Source organism: Pipistrellus hanaki (genome assembly GCF_964339955.1).
Source record: "Pipistrellus hanaki genome assembly, chromosome: 9".
NCBI lineage: Eukaryota > Metazoa > Chordata > Mammalia > Chiroptera > Vespertilionidae > Pipistrellus > Pipistrellus hanaki.
Window position 1 is genome coordinate 12592791 of NC_140511.1, and position 23946 is coordinate 12616736.

A 23946-nucleotide genomic window follows, 5' to 3' on the forward strand; every position below is an offset into this window, starting at 1 on the left:
CCCATTCTGTGCCTCCCCCACTCCTACCGGTCTCAACATGCTTTCTTCTTTTCTTCTCTAGTTGTAGTACTTGCATTCAGCCAGCTTCCAGGAGATTCTGAATGATGGTTGTTTTGTATTTTTGTTGTAATTTTTATGTGGTTGTGGGAGGCAGTGAGTTCTGGGGTTTCTATCGCTCCATCCCTCTTCCTTCTTCTCTCTCTAGAATCAATAAAAACATTTTTTTAAAGTTACTTGTCATTCTCATACATGCCTCAGTTGCCCAAGTCATAAAATGGAGATAATTATAGGATTTTATGATGTTTAAATTAGTAAATAATTGCGTAGCACTTACAACAGTGCTAGGTAAGTGTTTGTTATATAAAGTAATACATAAATGTTGGAGAGGGAGGGGGACAACAATGAGTTAGAGAAGACTTCATTTTTGAGCCAAAGGCTGAGAGAATAGTTAGTGGGGCATTGACTCAGTTGCTTTAGAAAACTGGATCTGGACCCGGAAGAAAGGCTGGGACTGAAGAGAGCTTGGGAACCATCTGTGTAGAGAATACCATCTTTTTAGGATTTCCATGTACTTCTGTGAGTGCTTACTTTGTTCAGAGTGCAGGAAGAGCCCCAGACTGTTTCCTGGGTAGCAGTTTTACAAAATCTAAAGGATTATAATAGTATTTTGTTCTGGCTTCTATAGAACATATGGGGGGGGGGGGGGGAAATAACCAAGGAAGTTAAAGTCTTGATTTTAAGAGGCAAATAGTATACTTTAATATATAAAATAATGTGAATATTGATACTAATGTGAGTAAAAAATATGTTGATAAAGTTCCAGATATTTGGGCGAGAGTATCTCAGAGTACTTGGAATCCTTCAACATTGAATGGTTTTGCTTTAAAGACAGAAAGGAGGGGGTAACATGAGAATTCCTGAGTTGGGGTAGTGCGATATAGTGGTCGCCTTCCCTCTCGAAAACACTGCTGGACAAAGAGAAGCAGAGAGCCCCCTTCTGGAGCAGGCTTTCCCTCCAGGTCTCTGTTCTTACCATTGCACTCGTGAGGGAGGAAGCTCTTTAACTGGCTGCTTTGGAGCACACACATGTACACAACTTCCTTTCATATCTGACCTTGAAGCAAATACCCTAGGATATCTCAAATTATATTTCATTTGTCTTGGGGTTTGGATATAGAATATAGCTTCTTACGTTTGGTAATTTTTGTTACCACGCACCCCATGAGTTATCTTCATCTTATACATTGACCCAAGTTGCCACAGAAAACTACTTACCACTGTGACTTAAAACGTATGTCATTGGAGCAGGATCTGTAGCTTACCTCCATGAACTGTCTTAGTGCCATTGAATGCAACAGAAAAAGGTGCTCCTTTCCCTCCAAGATTTCACATCCTAATGTTTAGTGCTGAACTTGTTAGAAAATACATTTCTCTGTTTTTATGAAAATAAATCTGCTTAAGTTTTCATAGGATCTTCTCCCTTTAAATTTTTGGTGTTCTAATGTTTTATGGAAGTGCAGATCTCTTAATTGATGCAGCAGAAAGAAATTGAGGCAATGACACAGTCCCACGCAAAGGCTACATGAGCGTCGAATCGTGCAGGCCTTGGATTCCATGAGCTAAGTGACCTCACAGGCATCCCCTCTGAGCTTCAGTGTCCTTAAATATAAAATAGCAATGGAAATGCCTGCTTCAGAAGTGTGCTACAAAGGCAAAGTAATAAACTATACCAGCAGCTCAGGTCAGCAAATAGAGTGCTGTGTGCCAGCCACTGTGTCAGAAGCTCCTAGGAAACAGTCCATGCTCTTAAGGAGGCAAGGTCTGTGATACTACTTAGAAAACAGTGAGATTTCCATCTTAGATAGAGTTAGAGTACTTACATTACTGTATGATATGCAGGAAACTCTGCATCTAATTGAGTGCAGATGACTACTGAGAAAAAAGGTCATGCCTTTTTCTAACTCCTAGTTCTTAACAGCTCATCCATTCCAAGTTTCCATCAACTGTAAGCAGACAAGAATGAAACACTCATCCTAATTCTTCAATTACTGCTTTCCACAACTGTAAGAAAAAGCACCGTAAAAATGGTGGCTTAAACAACTAAAGTTTATTTTGTAACAGTTCGAGAGGCTACAAGTCCAAGATCAGGGCTGGTTTCTGGTGAGGACTTTCTTCCTGGTTCATGGACAAATGCCTTCTGGCTGCGCCTGTACCTGGCCTTTCTTCTGCATGTGTTTGGACAGAGAGAGATCTCTGGTGTCTCATTCTCTTCTCAAAGGGATACCAGAACTCACCTTATGTCTTAATAACCTTTTTTTTCTCCTTAAGAGCCCTGTCTCCAAGTATAGTCACATTGGGGATGATAACCTTACTGATCTCCTTGAGGGCCCTATCTCCAAACATAGTCACATTGAGGGTTAGGGCTTCAACATACAGGGGTGGGCAAAAGTAGGTTTACAGTTGTGAGTATGTGAATGTTTATTCTCATTTTATTTATTTATTTATTTATTTATTGCTAATTTATACAACTGTAAACCTACTTTTGCCCCATATGGATTTGGGCAGGGGAAGAGGGACACAATTCTTTTTTTTTTTTTTTAATATATTTTATTGATTTTTTACAGAGAGAAAGGGAGAGAGGGAGAGAGAACTAGAAACATCGATGAGAGAGAAACTAAGCAGCTGCCTCCTGCACATCCCCCACTGGGGATGTGACTACAACCAATGTACATCCCCTTGACCGGAATCGAACGTGGGACCTTTCGGTCCGCAGACTGACGCTCTCTCCACTGAGCCAAACCGGTTTTGGCATGGACACAATTCTATCAATAACATGCATGTTCTTATGGGAACAATAAAATTTTTTCATAGGAGAAAACATTTTAATTTTCATGATTCTGGAAAGAACAGAATTGTAAGAGATTCAGAACAATAAACATGGTCTTAAAAGTCATTACATTAGTTAGAGATAATCATTGTTTATTACCAAAGAAGTGGGGAGATTAATCAGTCACCTATTTATTATAACATATTCTTTAGTCAGTTCTGTAGTGCTGAGCATACCATTTGAATATTTATAGCTTACCTAGTTCCAAAACAACTGGTTAGTCCCCTCAGTGATTGCAAGAATCCTAAAAAAGCAGACCCCGAAAGCCTACCATGAAGTGATTGTCACGATAAAATGTGATTCCTCTGTCCTGACCAAGTTCACGGTTGGATGAGAGCTGTCTAGGACAGTGCTGCACTTGTCGGGCACAGACGGCCCTGCCCTGTAAAAAGTCACAGTAATCGGAGGCGCAGGCTCTGGCGGGAGCAGCTCATCACAGTGACCAGGTGGGCACCTCACTTCCCAGGCCATCACCTGGTGCCTGGGGCCACTTTCATGTAGGGCAGTGTAATAATTTTGAGAAACAGCCAAAACCGGTTTAGATCAGTGGTAGAGCATTGGTCTGGGGACTGAAAGGTCCCGGGTTCGATTCCGGTCAAGGGCATGTACGTTGGTTGTGGGCACATCCCCAGTAGGGGGTGTGCAAGAGGCAGCTGGTCGATGTTTCTCTCTCTATCTCTCTCCCTTCCTCTCTGTAAAGAAATCAATAAAATATATTTTTTTTAAAATTTTTTTAAAATAATAATTTTGAGAAACAGAAATCACAGTTCAGCTTTATCCTTTGAAAAATGGATGATGAGGGTGAGCAGAATATAGCAAAAGTACTTCGTTAGGACATTTAGATTTTACATTGTGATATGGTGGCTTAAAAATGTAATTTAAATGACTAATGCTTGAAAGAAAAAAAAAGTTGTTTGGCCTCAAAAGTGGCCCAGGATATAAGCCTACAGAAGATGATATAAGAAAAGCTATCATGTTCAGGATATATTTTTTGTTTTAACTATCTGTGTAATAATCTAACACTTTGCTATTGCTATTTTATTCTTTTTCTCTTTTTAATATATTTTTTATTTATTTCAGAGAAGAATGGAGAGGGAGAGATAGAAACATCAATGATGAGAGAGAATCATTGATCGGGTGCCTCCTGCATGCCCCCTACTAGGGATCGAGCCTATAACCCAGCATGTACCATTGACCAGAATTGAACCCTGGGACCCTTCAGTCCACAGGCCAATGCTCTATCCACTGAGCAAAACCAGCTAGGGCTCTATTTTTTTCTTCATCTCATTAAGTATACCCAGTGATGTTGGCATATACCAAGTATAAAGTGTGTTCTAAATATTTTTAAAGTATATTCATATGTAAAGTGTATTTCTGACATATCTCCCCATTGTTGAAAACCATCAACCTGAAATTTTAACTGGGAACCATTAGATAGTGTCTGAGAACAAAACTGTATTCACTTTGCAGTCTGATTCCTATGTCAAATTCTTGTGATCATTTTAAGACTTTAGGAGGAATTAGCATCCTGAGTGAAGAATTTTGCATGCTACCTTTTACACTAACTCCACTTGTATTATGCCCTTTTTTACTGGTGAAAAATAAAATTCAGGGAGTTAAGTAACCTAGTGAAGTGTGCACAATTCGTAAGTGATGGAGCCAGGAATTAATCCCAGGGCTTGGAAGAGGAGAAGCTAGCATCATATTGTTTGATCCTTTTGTTGTTTGAATTTAATATTTTTTTAATTGATTTTATACAGAGAGGAAGGGAGAGAGATAGAGTGTTAGAAACATCGATGAGAGAGAGTCATTGATCAGCTGCCTTTTACACACCCCCTACTGGGGATATGCCCGCAACCAAGGTACATGCCCTTGACCGGAATCGAACCCGGGACCCTTCAGTCCCCAAGCGACGCTCTATCCGTTGAGCCAAACCGGTCCCGGCTGTTGTTTGAATTTAAAATTCACCATCTTATACCCATTGAGGTGATTATGGCAGAAAAAGGCCATTCCTCTGCCTTTTAGAAACTAGTCTGATGATTGTTCCCTCAGATGTTTACAATGTATATAATATTCAAAAGGCATCTAATGAATAATTCTGCTAGTTTTGAAGAGATGGGGAGGAAAGGGTGGTCCAACAGTTTCATCTTTGAAATTAATCCTTGCCTACGTCAGGAAGAAAGGTTCTTTTTTAAATGGTTTTTTAAAGGAGAGTTTGTAATGCTTGTTTACTTAAAGGAGACAGGAAGAAAGGGCTTTGCACCTCCAGGAGCGCTTTCTCTAGTAGGTTGACTTCAGGAACTGAAGTTGCTTAGCAATAAGCACCTCTCTGCACTGGGCCAGCAAGCTGTGTTCAGACTGTGTCTCCTTGAAAGAAGGGCATTCCTGTCACCTCCAAGTTACTGCTGCTGCTCTCTTCTTCCTCTTCATACACACCCTTGCCAAGAAATACACACCACCTTACCCGCTGCCCACACACACACACAGGCAGATAGAGAGCACTTAACTGCAGTGTCCTTTGTATTGTATATAGTTAGTTGTGGGGGTGTATCTATCTATTCCATCTGAGGGAACAATCATCAGTTTTGAGCTCCTAGAGGCAGGGACTTTATATCTTTCCAGGGTAATATACGTAAGATTATATACAATACTAGTGTCCCGGTGCACAAGAAATGAGGGTGTTCCTCAACCTGGCCTGCACCCTCTCCAATCTGGGACCCCCCGAAGGATGTCCTACTGCCAGTTTATAGGAATCGAGCCTAAACCAGCAGTCAGACATCCCTCTTACAATCAGGGACTACTGGCTCCAGCTTTCACCTGCCTGCCTGCCTGCCTGATTGCTCCTAACCACTCTGCCTGCCAGCCTGCTCGTCCCCAACTGCCCCCCTGCCAGCCTTCTCACCCCCTACTGTACCCTTTGCTAGCCTGCACACCCTCACCTTCCCTCCCCACTGGCCTGCTCGCCCTCAACTTCCCCTTAGCTGGCCTGCTCACTCCACACTGATCCCCGCTGACCTCATCACTTCCAAATGACCCCCACTGCCAGCCTGCTTACCCCCAACAGGCCCCCTGCTGGTCTGCTTACACCCAACAGCCCCCCCACTCCACCAGCCTGATCACCCACAACTGCCATCCCATCCTGGCCTAATCAGTCCCCCAGCAACCCAAGGTCCCAGCTACTCCTTTTTTTTCTTTTTCTTTTTCTTTTTTTTTTTTCCCCAGTGCCTCCTTGAGTAGAGGCCAGGGCAGGCAGGAAGCTTGGCTTCCTCCATCACTGGAGGCAACCCAAGCCTTCTGCTTGCTCCAGCTCCATGGCCACTGCCATTTATTGTTGGGATTTATTTATCTTCTATAATTGAAACTTTGTAGCTTAGAGTGGAGGCCAGGGCCTGCCAGGGTGGGTGGGAAGCTTGGCTTCCTCCATCACTGGGGCAACCCAAGCCTCCTGGTCGCTCCAGCTCTGTGGCCACCACCATCTTGGTTAGGTTAATTTGCATACTTGCTCCTGATTGGCTGGTGGGCATAGCAGATGTATGGTCAATTTGCATGTTTCTCTTGTATTAGTATACATATGTTTGTTGAATATTTTCTTAAAAAGAGCATTCTTATATTCCTTAGAAAGACAAGCTTTCTTGTCATCTCTGGGAAAGTTGTATGCCTCACATGAAACAGGAATGAATGAAATTCTGTACGCCTATCTCAGAATAATAGATTGTTGAGACTGCTTCAAATCAATCCCTTTTCTGGAGTTTCCAACAAAACGATTTATCCTTTAATTTGTATAAGGAAGAGTTGTTTTATTCTAAGAAATGTGTGTATTTACATGGAAGGTATTCATGTTCCTAATCTGTCTGTTCTTGCCATATTTACAGGCACAAACTGTGGGCTTCCCGGTGACCATGCATTCACCGAATATGCGACTGATGAGATCTACCCTCCTCCCACAGGCATCCAATGTGGAGGCCTTTTCATTTCCAGCATCCAGCTGTCAGGCAGAAGCAGCGTTTATGGAAGAAGAGTGTGTTGATACTCCAAAGGTATGGGTGTGTTTGAGAGGCTGAGCTTGTAGATTGGCTGAAGACTTCAGTTGGGTCCATAGGTATTGGACTTGGACTTTGTTGAACTCTGTCATGTCCTCATGTCACTCAGGAGTGTTGTTTTTGAGCAGCAGAACCTGAGAAGAGCATTCAGGGCTCTCATCACCGCCTTATCATTACCACTTACATAACTTGTCAGACCTCATATGTCCTTTTCAAAAGCCTTCCTTCTCTTTCCTTCACCAAATCCTTCTCTTTTCAAGTTTCTAGATCACACATAGGTTTTATATTTTTTTAAACAAATTGTAATTCTGAAAGCAAATATAACTTGTGCTGACATGGCTCTGTCTGAGTTGACTGCCTCTCTTCTAAGAAATGTGTATGTTGTATTATAGTTAGTTGTGGGGGTGTATCTATCCCTGACTCAGTTTTGAGCCCCTAGAGGCAGGGACTTTTCTTTATATCTTTTTAGGGTAATATATGTAAGATAGTATACAGTATATGTTTATTGAATATTTTTTAAAAAGAGCATTCTTATATTTCTTTAAAAAGACTGCAGCTCCGCAATGATGTGCTGTCTGTTGTGGTCAAACATCTTTTTTGTCCTGTTTGAACATGCTTAATGGAGATAAGTTTATCCTGCTATCCTACATGCAGGTGGCTTTTAGAATATAGACGGGTATAGCTTCTCTCACTTAATGGATATTTACTTCTAATGTGTGTTTTATATACTTAGCATCAAATGATATACAAAGGACCGTAGAAATGGGCAGGTATGTTCAAAATAGACTTTGTCCTTTGCTAACTGGGTGAATTTGGGCAAGAAGGCTGACGTGCTTCTTTGCTATTGTGTTTTTTTTTAATATGTTTTTATTGGTTTTAGAGAGAGAGACAGTATGGATAGGCTGCCTACCACATGCCTCTACCAGGGATCAAGCCCATAACCTAGGCTTGTGCTCTGACTGGGGAATCGAACCTGTGACCTTTTGGTGCATGGGATGACACTCAGCCAACTGAGCCACTCTGGCCAGGGCCTGACTAGCTTCTTTGAACTGCTGTTTCTCTTATGTAATATCAGACTACCAACTTTATGAGACTATTGTGAGGATTAAGATAATGTCTGAGGTTCTGGCCAAATTTTAGGTACTTAATAAGTATTGGTTTCCTGTTTTTTTGGCCTATTTAGGTAATAAAAAGGTGAGTCAGACATTAATTCTACCTCAAAGTTTATAATGTAGCAGAAAAGCCATGATGCATAACTAAAAACAGTGTGCTCGATTCTGAATAAAACGATAAAATATAATAGGTCCTTTATTTTTTTCACCCCTCCTTCAGCCCTCTCACCTCTGACTTGCGCTCTGTATGTATGGATTGGTTTTGTTTTGTTTTATTTCCTCACTTCTTTTGATTTTGTTTTAGACTCCACATGTAAGTGAAATCATATGGTATTAGTCTTTCTCTCTCTGACTTATTTCACTTAGCATAATGCCCTCTAGATCCATCCATGTTGTTGCAAATGGCCATATCTCATTCCTTGGGAGCAATATTTCCTTGTATATAAACACCAATTTTCTTCATTCATTCATCTGTCGATGGAGACCTAAGTGGCTTTCATGTCTTGGCTATCTATAATAATAAAAGTGTAATATGTTAATTAGTCCAGATGTCCTTCCAGACAAAGCCGGGGCTGTGAGGGAAGTCTGGGTCCCAGGTGCCTGCTGGCGGCCGGAGAGAAACCGGTCCGGAGGGAAGCCGGTGCCGGCAGCCAGGGGCAGGAGACCTACTCTTGCCTCTAGTTGTAAAATAATGCTGCAATGTACATAGGGGTGTGTACAGCTTTTCCAAATTAGTGTTTTGGGTTTCTTTGGATATATACCCAGAAGTGATATTCCTGAGTCATATAGCAGCTCTATTTTTATTTTTTTTTACAAACCTACATACTATTTTACACAGTGGTTTTGCCAATCTGCATCCCCACCCACAGTGAGCAGGGGTTCCCATTTCTTCACAAGCTCGCCAGCACTTGTCAGTTCTTGATTTTTTTATGTGTCCTTTTGACAAGTGTGAGGTGGTACCTTACTGGGGTTTTGATTTGCATTTCCCTGGTGATTAGTGATGTTGAGCATCTTTTCATATGTCTTTTGGCCATCTGGATATCTTCTTTATCCTCTGCCCATTTTTTATTAGATTGTTTGAGGGTTTTTAATGTTAAATTGTATGAGTTTCTTACATATTTTGGATATTAACCTCTTATCGGATGTATCGTTGACGAATATCATTCCTTCACTGTGCAGAAGCTTTGTAATTTGATGTTGTCCCATTTGTTTATTTTTGTTGTTATTATTGTGTTGCCTTGCCCAACAAGACATATTCAAAAAGATATTGCTGAGACTAATGTCAAAGAGTTTACTGCCTGTAAAACTTCTTTCTTCAAGAAGTTTTATAGTTTCAGGTCTTACATTTAAATCATGAATCCACTTTGTGTTTATATTTATATTTATGTACGGTGCAAGAAAGTGGTTCAGTTTCATTTTTTTTACATTTATCCAATTTTTCCAACACCACTACTGAAGAGACTGTCTTGATCCCCATTGTGTATTTTTACCTCCTTTGTCATAGATTAATTGACCATACCAATCAATTTATTATTTATTGGAATTTATTTGTTAATTGGAAAATTTATTCCTGGGCTCTCTATCCTATTTTATTGATCTATATATCTGCTTTTATGCCAACACCATACTATTTGAATAGGGATTGCATTTAATCTTTATATTGTTTTAGGTAGCAAGGACATTTTTATAATACTTGTTCTTCCAATCCTTGAGCAATGGATTTGTATTCTCTTCAGTTTCTTTCTTCAATGTTTTATACTTTTCAGAACACGGATCTTTCATCTCTTTGGTTAAGTTTATTCCTAGACATAATATGCTTTTAAATGCTATTGTAAATGGTATAATTTTTTTAATTTCTTCTTCTAATCATTCATTATTAGTTTAAAGCAGGGGTGGGAAATATCCGGTCGGTGGGCAGTAGAAAGCCCACAAAATCATTTAGTCTGGCCCTGCCAAGGCATTAGGGATGAGTTCATCAAATGTTTGACCATATATAGCAGGTTAATTTTTAAATTGATCATTTTGTATGGCCTGTGAATGATGTTATAAATATCTAAATGGCCTTTGACAGAAAAAAGGTTACCTACCTCTGGTTTAAAGAAATAGAAATCAAAGTGATTTAAGACTAGAAGGAAGCAGGGGGAGTTGGTTTTAGCTGATTTGAACTGGAAAGTCTTTGGGTGAACTGTCAGAGCTAGCAGCGAGAGAGGTGCAGAATCTCTCTGATGGGAATGGGGTGCCACCTAGGTGGAGGGAAAAGCCCGAGCACAGCAAACAGCAGGACAGCCGGGGTCCCTCTGAGCCAGCGCATGGCTCCGGGGTCTCAGGAAGGGGCTGTGAGAGGGGAGTCATGCGGGAGAAGGTTGAGCAGCACATCAGGGACTGTAAGCTTTTCTCCAGGCTAGGGTGCTCTGTGTAGGAATGTGCGCAGTATCATCAAGAGAGTTTTTTCAAATGGACTTTTCCAAGGTAGTGGGAAACAATTTAAAAAAAAAATTTTTTAATCAAAGAAGCACTGTGATCCATGTTGTACTTCAGAAATTAGCCAGGAAGGGTACATTGGATGGAAGAGAGACTGGTGACAAGGACAGTGAAAGTTAGAACATGTGTCCAGTAGGGGAGACAAAGAGGGCCTGAGCTAGGATAGTGCTCCCAAAACCAGAGAGCAGGGGGCGCTACTAATATAAGTGAGATCATACAGGTAAAACGGTAGTCTGTTAGGGTCCAGAGAGAAGTACAAACGGATAGTAGTATTTCGAGCCTTGATGATGGGAAGGGTGAGTGCCATTATCAGAAACAGGGGGCTCTGGAGGCAGAACTGATTTATAAGCTAAATATGAGTTTAGCTAGAGCAGTGGTCGGTAAACTACTGCTTGAGAGCCACATGTGGCTCTTTGGCCTTTTAAGTGTGCCTCTTCCACAAAATACCACGTGCGGGCGTGCACGTACAGTGCGATTGAAACTTCGTGGCCCATGCGCAGAAGTGGGTTGTCGGCTCTCAAAAGAATTTCAATCATTGTACTGTTGATATTTGGCTCTGTTGACTAATGAGTTTGCCGACCACTGAGCTAGAGCATAATCAAGGCAGCTGGGTGCTGGGCTTCCACACACAGCTGGTAAGCGGAGTGCTGAGCACGAGGAGTGTCTGTGCCCTGAGAACACCACCTGCTGGGGACAGTCTTTTTCCCTATGCCTGGCATGTTCAGTTATCTCATAAACTGCTACTACACTAGGGTGACATAATTTATCTATTTTAAGATCTAAGTCCCTTGAAAAAAATAAATTTCAGTCTGCTAAAATCTTGTCTGTGAGGGCATCTGGTCCAAAACACAGATTGGGCACTGTCTACTGTATTATATAGGACAAGCTATTTTTAAAGCTTGTGATTGTTACCGTAGCTAGGAAACAGACAGGAAATGAATGATTTTGTGAAAGATATAGATAGTAGCTAGATGGTGTATTTGCATTTGTAAGAAAAGCAGTGCCACGCTAGAACTGGCCACCCACACTGGCAGAGCCACTTTGGCACATAGCCAGCCCATAGACAGTGTGCCAGCCCATAGACGTACACCGTCTTACTTGTGGACCATTTTGTTTATGTCAGCAAAAATGCTCGTGCCTGCCTAGCCTGGGTGGGTTGGTGGTTGAGCATTGACCTATGAACCAGGAGGTCATGGTTCAATTCCCAATCAGGGCACATGCTCAGGTTGTGGGCACGGTCCCCAGTGTGGGGCGTGCAGAAGGCAGCCGATCAATGATTCTCTCTCATCATTGATGTTTCTATCTCTCTCTCCTCCCTCCCTCCCTCTCTGAAATCAATAATATATTTTTTAATTTATTTTTTTTAATGATCATGCCTTTTCCTCCCTAGTACTTTCCTTGGGGCCCATCAGTAAATGTCCACACACCCCAAACTAGCAGACAGAGATCCAGTTCCCTTGTGGGTCCTATGGCTTTATCCTCATTCATTACTTTAACACCTGTTGGTAGTCTTCTAGACGATGCTTCCTAACTGCATGTATTGCTCACCCCTTTACATCTCAATCGGTGGCAGGTACTGTGCATCTCAGAGCTTTCACTTCTCCTTTCCTCCTAAAAGTCCTCAACTTAAAACTGTCAGTAAAGTCCTTTAGGGAGTTCATGTTGAAATGTTGTTTTGGGGCTCCTCCAAAAAATGGCACCCTTCTGAGACAGTCACCCAACTCGGAGCACTAACTGAACCCAGGTGACAGAGAGACCATCTGGAGGGCAGATGCACAAACCCTGTTGTGTCAGTCTTTTTTGAGAGTTTCTTTGGGAATCATGAATTTTTTTACACACATTTCAGTCTCTTTTAACATTTTATTGGAGAGGATAATAACTGGATTTTCCAAGTTCCACCTTCATAGCTGGATAGCAGAAGGGAACTGTGAGGCTAAACTGAAAGTGCCAGTAGTAAATGTGTTCCGTGTCACTATAGAGGTAGTACCGCACCTAAGAGACACTCTGATAAGGATGTACATCCAACAACTAACAGTGCTCACCTCTCAGGCTTGGTAAAGGGAAGAAATGCACTTTTATATCTAAATTTGAATTTTTAAATATATAATTGGAAACAAAAAAAACAATCAAACTCACATAGGGAAAATTCAGAGAGCGATTAAAGAATGAATTAACTTATCCATAATCTCACTATCCCAGAGATAAGTATTTTTTTGTATATTTCCTAAAAAGAGGTTATAGATACAGTTAGATGGACAGTTGGATGGGTGGGTGAGTGTAGGGTGATTCAGTAAGTAGGTGGACTTTTTAAAAATTATATTCTATGATATATCATTTTGTATCTTGCTTTACATAATATAACATCATGAGCATTTTTCCCATATCATGCAATCTTGAAATCATGAGTTATATTTAACTGCCTAAGATATCGTATTAGCTATATCCTTATTTAACTATGAACTCTCCTATTTTTAAACATCAGGTACTTACACTTTTTTTTTTCCTTCTCCTTGAGTTAATTTAACTCAAGATAGTAAAAATGCTTTAAAAGAAAACTTCCTTTCATTCTGATGCTTTAAAATGTTTTGTTATTATAAAGCATTCTCTTTGGTCAATAAGTAATAATAGATACAATATATTGAGGACTATGGTAGTATGCCATTTTCTATATATACTAGTGGCCTGGTGCACAAAATTCGTGCATGAGGGGAAGGGGTTCCCTCAGCCCAGCCTGCAACCTCTCCAATCAGGGACCCCTTGGCTCCTAACCACTCACCTGCCTGCCTGCCCAATCACCCCTAACTGCCTCTGCCTGATTGCCCCTAACCCCTCTGCCTACCTGCCTGATTGCCCCTAACCTCTCTGCCTGCCTCTGCCTGCCTGATCACCCCTAACTGCCCTCCCCTGCCAGCCTGATCTCGCCCCCAACTACCTTTCCCTTCTGGCCTGATCGCCCCTAATGGACTCTGCCTTGGCCCCACCACCGTGGCTTTGTCCGAAAGGAAGTTGGGCGTCTGGAAAATGGCCAGTGGACTGGTCTAATTAGCATATTACCTTTTTATTAGTATGGATAGATTATATAGGATAGGATTGCTTAAATGGGGGGAGGGGAGCCTTTTTCAGCAGGAGGATATGCTCTTGGCAGACAAAAATACATAATCCCTATATCTGGACTGATATGCACTGAACTGCCAAACTGGTCATTAAAAAATTGAATCACTTTCTTATAACTTACAACAAACAGCTGTTGCCCTTAAAACCCCTCCTCTGCCCCCACCTTAGGTCCTGCCTTCACAGTTCACCCAGATTAGGTTCTGATTGGTCGGTTTCTAAGCCAGTCAGCATCAAAAGCTCCACCTCCCAGGCAGTCATTGGCTCCTCACTCAGATTTGGTTCTGATCGGTAAGTTTTTATTTCAGTCAGCATCTCCAGGCCTATCAGCAGGCCTGATCAGAGAGGCAAGGCTGATCAGCAGCCCCAGCAGAGGTCAGAGAGAAAGAGAGGTGCAGCTGCTGGCCAGGCCCAGAGAGAAAGAGAAAGTCCAGAGCTAATCAACAGCTGCCACAGAGGCTACGATCAAACCCTGCTTCTCTCTCCTCCGGCCTGATTCACAGCCCTCTCAGCAGTCAGTGGGCAGCCACGGCAACCCAGCACTGACTTGCAGTTGGTCAAGCTTTTGGTCGTTTTAGATGTTACAACCCTGGGTTTTTATATATTAGGATTATTTTAGTTCATTTTCCCAAACAACAAGTGAAAAAAATAGAAGTTAGATTATAGAAGTTAAGCAACTTGCTAATGTGTGATAGAGCTGAGGTTTGAGCCTCATAGCACCTTTTCAACATGTGCCAGGCTTGCTAGGCACTTAGATTCAATAAGCCACAGTCCCAGCCTCCAAACTCAACTGGCTAATATCGAGTATTGGTCTACTTAGATTGCTGCAACAAAATACCACAGCCTGGTGGCTTCAACGACAGAAATGTATTTTTACAGCCCAAGATCAAGGTTTCAGCCAATTTGATTAATGGTGAGGCTTCTCTTCCTGGCTTCTCACAATGTCCTTCCAGGGCCTTTTCTCTGCTCGTATGGAGAGAGTTTTTTTGTGTCCCCTTAGCCACACTCAGAGTTAAGGGGGACACATACATTCTGTCCATAACAGTCTATCTGTGCTACGACCTTGTCATTTGTGATCAGCACAGGCACATGGCATCAGTTAGTGGTAGAGTCTCTTACAGTTCAATTCCTACATGCATAGGAGGTCTCTTACTAGAAGTGAAGTGATTGCTTGAGCTTTAAGGAAAGACAAAAACAATATATTTGGAAATACATATTTACCGTGTTATATTTGAAATCCTGTCATTTACAGTTAGTTAGCCTAGATTATTTCCTAGAGCAAAAAATCATATTTCTAGCAGCCTAGGTTCGTCAGCCCAATATTGCGATCACAAAATCCTAGAACAACACTTAGGCTCTTGTTTTATCAAGTGTCCTGGTAGTAAGTGGCAGGGAAGGGCGGCATGAAGATCACTTGTTCCAGGAAGTGAACTTATAGCTGAAGATGATCACACCTGTGCGCCGGACTCCACGCTGCTTCTGATTTAATCATCAAACATCCGTCTCAGAAACGGTCATTGTTTTCTGCCTGTCCCAAGATGAAACTGAATTCAGCAAACATTTTCAAGCATTTAGAAGAGGAGATGAATTTATAAACAGATAATTTAACAGGGAAAATTACAAATTCAGAGAGACTGAAAGGTTTTTTTAGTTCTCCGAAAAAGGTAACTTTTCTCTATAAAGGACAAAAAGGACATAGGGCTCTGGCGGTTGTAAGACTATACTACAAGAAGTATCTGATAAAATTTTGACATAGACTGTAAGGGTAAACATAGATAATTACTTTATAACAGTCCTTTCTCTGATGCTTTTTTCATTTCTAAACCATCCTCTGCTAGTTTTAGAAAATTGTACTAATAGACAATTAAGGAACCTAGAGGTATGAATAAGTTTCCAAGCAGCCAGCCATTCTCTCCTATAAGAAAACTTTGAGCCAAAACCAGTTTGGCTCAGTGGATAGAGCGTCTGCCTGTGGACTGAAAGGTCCCAGGTTCGATTCCAGTCAAGGGCATGTACCTTGGTTTAGGGCACGTCCACAGTAGGAGATGTGCAAGAGACAGCTGATCGATGATTCTCTCTCATTGATGTTTCTAACTCTCTATCCCTCTCTCTTCCTCTCTGTAAAGATCAATAAAATATATATTTTTTAAAAGGAAAGAAAACTTTGAAGTATAATCAAAAAAGGAAAACTTGTCTGGAGAAGGGCTGAGGGCAGAATAGAAGTTGCTGACCAGAGTTCAGGTTTGGTGGGTGCCTTGGGGAAGATGGGTCTCAGTCTAGAACGGAGGCATCTAACACTCCTCCTTTTCCATGGCCCTCCTCCCTGTAAGTTGCATTGGCCACCTTATCCAAGTGTTGGCTGCAGCCCCAAAGCAGTTTGTATGGCATTGCCGTCCCCTCCCCCAGGCAAACAAAGATCTGAGTCACCCGGCTCCCTCTCCCAATAAAGGGCGCAGCGCCTCCAGAGCGGCTGCCATAAGAGGAGCGTTCCTGTGTCTGGCACAGGGACTGCCCACGTCACCTCTCACACATGCGCCTCGCCCGCTTCCAAAGGAAACAAAAGCTCTACCCAGTGTACTTCAGGTGAAAGTCTGCTTACAACTCAGTGTCTGTGACTGGCTGTTCCTGAGCAGCTATTCATGGGAGAAAACAGATTGATTTCCCCCGGGGGAGGGGGGGAGGGTAGTTAAGGTAATGAGCTCAATAATTGCCTCCTCGTTGGGGCTTTTACCAGCCAGAGGAGCAAGCAACCACAACTCCCCTTTGTCTGCTGTTTCTGCTGCCTCTAGCTGGTTTGCTTGTCAGCTGCCTGGGAGCTGTGCTGTGCTCCCCCTGCGGGATGGGAACTGGGGGTGCTGTGTGTGCGGCTGTGCCTCTGCAGGAATCTGGGGCCTGAGCCGCTTGTTATTCTGTAACGTAAGGCTCGGCTGTTTGCCAGTGAGTCTTTGTCAGTGCTCTCTGTGGTGTCAGTCCATCTTTAAAGAATTCTTTTTTCCATTCCTCAAACACAAGAACCAGTTTAAGCCCTAACCAGATAGTTAGGTACTTAAATTATAAACATAAAAGTATGTCTGGAACCTTGCAGTATGTTTTGTGGTTGAAAATTAGAAGAATGCTGGTGACTACTCTTTTCTCTTAGCTCTGAGCCATGCATTTTTTTAAAATCTCATCTTCCCCCTCTTCATTCCCCTTATTTTAAAGAAATAACTGGCAGGCATCAACTTAATTTACCCCTATTCATCTGGAAACTGCTAAAAAAAAAAAAAAATTGTTTATTGTAGTGATGACTCAGAGAATCCTGGGAGGCAGTGCGGGCTCGGCCATACTGGGCTCCTGTCTCTCAGCTGCAGTTGGCTTGCCTCTCATTGTTGTCCTTAATAACACATCTGTACATTTTCAGTATTTTACTTAATCACTAATCTGCCACAGTGCTGACATGTTTCCCGTGTGGATTTTTCGAATGTCTCAGCAGAGCAGCAACTGACAGCTTCCTCTCGCTCTGACGTATAGGTCACTGGCTGTCTGCTGGACCCTGTGCCTCCGGTCCTGGCCAGGAAGGGGTGCCAGTCCCTGCCCAGCAGCATGATGGAGACCTCCATCGATGAAGGGCTGGAGACAGAGGGAGAGGCCGAGGAAGACCCCAGCCAGGCCTTCAACGCGTTCCAGTCCACACGCGGTGGGCAGCGACGGCACACTCTGTCCGAAGTGACCAATCAGCTGGTCATGGTGCCGGGCTCAGGTATGCTGTCCACTGAGCTGCAGCCGAGTCTGCACACTGTCCATCATAGTCCAGTCTCCACGAGGTAGTGATGGTACCCACCAGCTCCTAGGATGTGGCCCATAGTGAGCGTTTCCCATGGAAACCAGTCTGCTCTTTCCTTGTGGACAACACTCAGCAGCTGAGGGTAGGCCTGCTCCGCAGCTGCCGAGATGCAAATGGATCGCTTCTGAGCTGTCTCCTCACTCCCAGAATTCACCGAGTGCCGGGGACTCACCCAGGACCTGGCCTTAGGGGTGGCAGAGAACTGCAGGGCACAGGTTCTGGAGTGTTCGCCCCAAAAACTCAAAGCTGATTAAATTGACGTGGAAAATGGTTCTGGAAAAACTGTGCGGGTTGGAGATTAAGGACATTGTCACTGAGAGAGCTCAAACCGGCTGCACTTTGTGTCTCTTGGCCAAATAGCTCACTGTTTGCTATTCCTCATATCTGCTCTGTTTTCTCTTAAAGGGAAAGTTTTCTCCATGAGCGACAACCCTTCGCTTGACAGTGTGGACTCTGAGTATGACATGGGGTCTGTTCAGAGGGACCTGAACTTCCTGGAGGACAACCCTTCCCTTAAAGACATCATGTTAGCCAACCAGCCCTCACCTGGCATGGCCTCTCCCTTCATCAGCCTGAGGCCTGCCAACCCCGCCATGCAGGCCCTGACCTCCCAGAGAAGAGAGGCCCACAACAGGTCGCCCGTGAGCTTCAGGGAGGGCCGCAGGGCCTCCGACACCTCCCTCACCCAAGGTAACCGCCCTCCCCTCCTGCCTCCTAGAGCCCTCAGCTGGTAGGATCTGAGGGTGGAGGCCATATTGGTATCACACCTGTCATCACTGAAAGGCCTGTGTTTTATTTAAACTTTGGTCATTGTGCTTTCTTCCAGGAATTGTAGCATTTAGACAGCACCTTCAGAATCTGGCTAGAACCAAAGGGATCCTAGAGTTGAACAAAGTGCAGCTGCTGTATGAACAGATGGGGCCTGAGGTCGACCCCAGCCTGGCGTCAGCTGCCCCTCAGCTCCAGGACCTGGCCGGCAGCCACCCCCAGGTGAGTTCTCCGGCCCTTTCTGCAGCCAGCAGCGTGGCGAGTGAGAGGGGTGAGTGTCCTGAAGGTGTGTCACTCCGTTGGGAGGACTCGCTCCAGGCCGGGAGCAAACAGGGTCTTTCGGAAAACTTTTCTTACTGCTGCACCTGCCGCTGACAGGTGAGGCCTTGAACTGCCAAGCTGTGTCTGGTGCCCGGGGCAGCTTGTATGTAAGTTACCTCTGATCGTCTCCCCCAGGTGGCACTAAAAATTTAGAATAATAAACTTTACCCAAATGAGAAGCTTACTACCACTACTTTTAATGTGCCATCACTTCATTAAATATTACAGATGGATTCTTTGTGCTACAGATACAAAAAAAAATGCTATTTATCCAGTAAGTTTATTTTGAGCCTATGTTAGTGCGTCCAGGCTGCTCTAGCCTTCACGGCCCAGGAGGGTGATGGCCTGTGTCCAGTGCTGACGAGGTGACCGCTCCCTGCAGGTCCATGGGCAGATTGTCTGTAAGTGACCAGCCCTCCGCCTGCTGGCTGTGCGAACGCTGTGAGGGGCGTGTGTACAGTTGGAGTTCCTCTTGGGCATTTGCCAGGTGCTTAAACTAACAGCTGGAACTTTCTTCTGGAGAATTGAAAACGTGTCACCCTTGCTCCTCAGGAGGAAGCTGCCCAGCAGCCGGAAGGCGTTCCTGCACTTGCCACGAGCGTGCACCCGCCGCTGTCCCCGCGGCAGAGCCTGGAGGCCCAGTACCTGCAGCACAGGCTCCAGGTGGGTCTTCCCTGGCTGCCCAGCCGTGCTGGCCAGACCGCCTTCTGCACGGCGGGCGCCTGTTTGGCTTGTTCAGGCCTTCGCTAGGGTGACGGCTTGATCCCTCACAGACAGGGGCCTGACAGTGCACTTCTAGTTTCTGGAAACTCATTCAGACTTAGGTGATGCTCTGTGCTGGCTGTGGACTTGTCCTCAGACCCCTGCAAGACAACCCTCCACGAGTAATAACTGTCTGTAACACAGTGGCAGGAAGGGGAGCATGGCCTCTGCTCCTGGTGTGTGCCTCCTAATGAATAACTGGTAAAATGGAAATTTACCACTGGTGCCTGAAAATCTCAAAAGATGAATCATTTGTTCATTCAGCTGGTGCTGCTGCCTTTGTCATTGAGATTTAGCCCCATTTTTCTCGTTGTTTATAATCTCCTTGAACCTCGCAGTCCCAGGGGACTTGTAGGAATGGAAACTGAAGTAGAGTAGAGCTGAGACAGCCCAGGCCTGCTGACCCCAAGCCGTGGGCCCAATGCTCTCCCAGGGTCCCAGTGAGCAAGTGTCGTCAGTCCCTTCCCCTGCGTGGTTGTGGAGGACACGTTTGGTCTCCTCCTCCAGGCAGCAGCCCGGTCTGCTGACCGTGTCCCAGACGGCAGCACATCATCATGCTTGGGTTGTTTTCCGCTCTTCCAGAAGCCCAGCCTTCTGTCAAAAGCCCCGAACACCTGCCAGCTGTATTGTAAGGAGCCACCACGGAGCCTTGAACAGCAGCTGCAGGAACACAGGTGAGAGAACGCCTTTGGCCAAAGAAGTCACTTTCTTTTGTGGAAGACTTAAGAATGCTGGGGCCTGGCCGAAACCGGTTTGGCTCAGTGGATAGAGCGTCAGCCTGCGGACTAAAAGGTCCCAGGTTTGATTCCGGTCAAGGGCATGTACCTTGGTTGTGGGCACATCCCCAATAGGGAGTGTGCAAGAGGCAACTGGTCGATGTTTCTCTCTCATCGACGTTTCTAGCTCTCTATCCCTCTCCCTTCCTCTCTGTGAAAAATCAATAAAAAATAAATAAATAAATAAATAAATAAATAATAAAAAGAATGCTGGGGCCTGGCCAGCGTGGCTCAATGGTTAAGCATCAACCTATGAACCAGGAGGTCATGGTTTGATTCCCAGTCAGGGCACATGCCTGGATTGTGGGCTCAGTCCCCAGTGGGGGCTTGCAGAAAGCAACCAATCAATGATTCTCTCTCATCATTGATGTTTCTCTCTCTCCATCTCCCTTCCTCTCTGAAATCAATTAAAGAAATAAAAATATTGCTGGGTGTATCCATTCAACCTGGTGTTGCCTCTACTAGGAAAATTGGTGGTTTTTAATTATTTTTTAATCCTCAAGTATGCTTTTAGAGAGGGGTGGGGGAGAGAGAGACAGAGAGAGATCAATCAGTTGCCTCCTGGAAGTGCCCTGACTGGGAATCAAACCCGTCACCTTTTGGTGTTCAGGATGATGTGCCAACCGAGCCACCTGGCCAGGGAGGAAAATGGGTTTGAGGCATGAGCCAGAGTCCCAGACGTGACGGCTACCTCGCTGTGAGCCTGCGGGGAACAGCAGCCCTAAATGTGCTGTTTTCCCTTCCGTCTCACATCCTCCCTTGCAGTAATTCCTGCCCCGGCCTCACCAGCAGGAGCAGTGGTGGCCAAGGAGGCGTGGCCCTGCCCCATCAGCCAAAGGCCGCAGGGAGGCCAGGGATCACACACACACCCCACCCCCTTTGACACTGCAGCTGGGAAGTCAGCCTCTCACTTCATAGGGAGAAAAACATCAGGGTCCTAGAGAAAATGAGTTAGTGTTTACTGTCACCCTGAGGTCAGTTGGAATTGGGGGACAAAAAGTAAGATTAGGTTGAAGAAAAGCAACACTTTTTGCTCCTACCCCCACTTCTTTTCTGCCATGGAAAGAGAAGTGAGCGGCTGAGCTGGTGGCTGGCGCTGCCTGGCATTGACATTGCTGTCACTGAGGAAGACTGACCATGCTTTCTCTGGGTTTGCCATTGTAGACTCCAGCAGAAGCGGCTCTTCCTCCAGAAGCAGTCCCAGCTGCAGGCGTACTTCAACCAGATGCAGATAGCGGAGAGCTCCTACCCACAGCCTCACCAGGAGGCCCCATCGCCACCACCGCAGCCGCCACCCTTCAGCCTGGCGCAGCCCCTGAGCCCCGTCCTGGCGGCCTCTGAGCAGATGCAGTACAGCCCCTTCCTAGGCCAGTACCCCGAGATGCCGCTGCGGCCCCTGCCCTCCGCGCCCGGCCCTCAGGGCCACCTGCAGCAGCCGCCCCCGCCACCTCCGCCACCCCCGCCACCCCCGCAGCAGCCGGGGGCCGCCCCCGCGGCCTTACCCTTCTCCTACCAGACTTGCGAGCTGCCGGGCGCCGTCTCCCCTGAGCCGGACTACCCCGCTCCCGGCCAGTACCCCCTGGACGGAGCCCAGCAGGGCGGCGGGGCAGCGCCGGACTGTCCCCGGGGCTCGGGGCTGCCGGGCGACCCCTCCAGCTACGACCCGCTCGCCCTCTCCGAGTTCCCCGGACTCTTCGACTGTGAGATGCTGGAGGCCGTGGACCCGCAGCACAATGGCTACGTCCTGGTGAACTAGCCCGGCCCGGAGGTGGGACCGTCCGTGCAGGAAGCACGTGTGTTTTATCTCTCTGTCAGCCTCTACAGTTAAAGCTTACTTCCCGTCCTCTCCCGGAAGGGAGGACCAACTCGCCCAACTGGAATCGGAGGGCCCGGCTCGTCCCTCTCGGCTTCCTGTGGCCCACGCTGGCACACTTCCTGTGGCCCACGCTGGCACACGGCTGGCCGGGCGGAGCAAGCCTCCCGGAGACGCCGCCAGATGTTTCTGTGAGACATCAAACCTAGTTTTACACTGGGCTACCCAGGCATCCGGGGACGGTGAGCACAGGAGCGTGGGCCACTGTGGAGGGAAGGGGCAGTTTTTCCCTGAGGCCCAGGAGCAGCTGCTGAAGGCACACAGGAGACATAGGAATGTGATGCGTGGACTGAGGGAAAGCGGAGGTGCTGAGCTGCTGGTGCACGCTGTCCCCAAGGCCATCACCGAGCAGCGAGGCCACTGAAGACCAGCTGGCACTAAGCCCCGGCGTCTCCCGGAGCAGCGCCTCTTCAGAAGGCAGAGGGCGCCGGAGATGTCGCCTGGAGGACCACAGGACCCACCACCGCGGAGCTGGGCGAGGGCCTGGAGGAGCCATCGGAGCAGGGCCGGGCCAGGAAGGCGGGCCGCCCGCAGATCTGTGCGGGCTTCCGGGCGGGCAGTCGGCCTTTCGGGGACGGGGATGGGGACACCGTGTCTCTTCAAATGTAGTAACTACTCGGACTTCACACTATACTATATGTTGCTAATCTCCTGAGCTCTGTATATTCGGACAGGTTCACAGAGGACTAAGAAGTTTTAAGAACGAGAGTGAACTTTTCTCTCCCATGTGAAGTGGTAGTGCCGTGCCTTTTCCCGGATCATGCTTTAATTATTTCTTTCTGTAGAAACCAAGTTTCCATCCGTGTCAATGCTAAATCCAAAGTCACTTCAGTTTGTTTTCCACTGTGTGGGAACCGCATTCTTCATTTCCTTACAGTCTGACTTGTAATGAAACATTAGAGTATTACAGCAATATTCAAACCACAGATGTGTCAGCCACGGAAGCAAATCATCTGCCAAACTCACTGTATTACTAGTAAAACTTAACCCTCACAGTTAATTCATCAAAATAAGTAAGAAATAGATGCTACAGCCACTAACCGTGTAACGAGTCACCTGTCATTCGGGCAGTAACATCCGTGCGTCACCAGTTCAGTGTTATTTACGGACTCGCTGCCGTCCTGTCAGCAGGTGAACACACCGGGCACAGGCCTGTTCCCTCAGCACCGCGCAGAGCGCCGCCTGAGTGGACAGGACACCTCCGCGTTCAGTCGCCTTCCCTCTTCATAGTGAGTTCCCGGCAGGTGAGGAGGAGCCAGAAGGTCTGAGTCCACTATGTCTGACTCAGCCCCTCCCGGCTGGTACCGAGCAGCTATGTTCCTGGCTCCCCGGGGCCTGGGCTGAGCGTGGGCCCGGGGTGTGGGGCCCTGGGCGTGGGGAGAGCGGGGCCGGCCAGGACTGCTGCGGGGAGGGCGGGCGGTCATTCTGGGAGAGCGCACAGTGGAAAGGGAAAGACGAATGAAGTTCTGATGGTTTACCCCGCCTCGTGCTTAAGATTGAAGATTTGGTGAAATATCATTTCATTTAAGAGATCTTTCTGTTAAGGTCTCTAATCTGTTTTAAGTCTTTGTAAAATATGCCAATTATAAAACAGGGCTTAATTTGTTTAGACTGAAGAAATTTTCCCAAAATTACTACCGAAGTGCTGTCATGTTTATGAAACTGACATCCTTCCATACTGAACTGGGGCTGCTCGTTTCAGTCGCAGAAACAGCTGCCCAAGCAAGGCCAGGAGCCCGCCAGCCAGGACACCCAGGCTGCGCCAGGCAACCAGGCCGACGGGGGCGGGCAGGGGGCAGCCGAGAGGCCGATGGAAGCCGAGGGACCCAGAGACAGAGCCCGCAAGCTCCCTGAGCTGGCCTGCTGGCCTCGGTGTAAGTTCCTGCTTTTCTCGTGTATTTCAGCAGAAGTCAGTAAGTTTCGTAGCCTCTGTGCTCAGTGAACCAAGCTGGGGGACTGGGTCTGGGCCGGTCGGTGTTTCCCAGCCGCCCG

General features: G+C 45.9%; 1 protein-coding gene across 3 annotated transcripts in view; it reads left to right on the top strand.

Moving 5' to 3' along the window:
- Nucleotides 1-22793, top strand: part of SIK2 (salt inducible kinase 2) — a 113809-nt gene extending 91016 nt beyond the window's left edge. The window contains exons 9-15 of one of the 3 annotated variants that reach the window (XM_084893875.1): nucleotides 6760-6924; nucleotides 17142-17370; nucleotides 17860-18144; nucleotides 18281-18444; nucleotides 19096-19206; nucleotides 19813-19979; nucleotides 21246-22793. In XM_084893875.1, coding sequence (XP_084750001.1) covers nucleotides 6760-6924; nucleotides 17142-17370; nucleotides 17860-18144; nucleotides 18281-18444; nucleotides 19096-19206; nucleotides 19813-19979; nucleotides 21246-21837 — 1713 coding nt within the window. In that variant the 3' untranslated portion in view covers nucleotides 21838-22793. The remainder of the gene's footprint in view (nucleotides 1-6759; nucleotides 6925-17141; nucleotides 17371-17859; nucleotides 18145-18280; nucleotides 18445-19095; nucleotides 19207-19812; nucleotides 19980-21245) is intronic. The other 2 variants (XM_084893876.1, XM_084893877.1) reach the window with 2 other exon arrangements.
- The last annotated feature ends 1153 nt before the right edge of the window (nucleotides 22794-23946 follow it).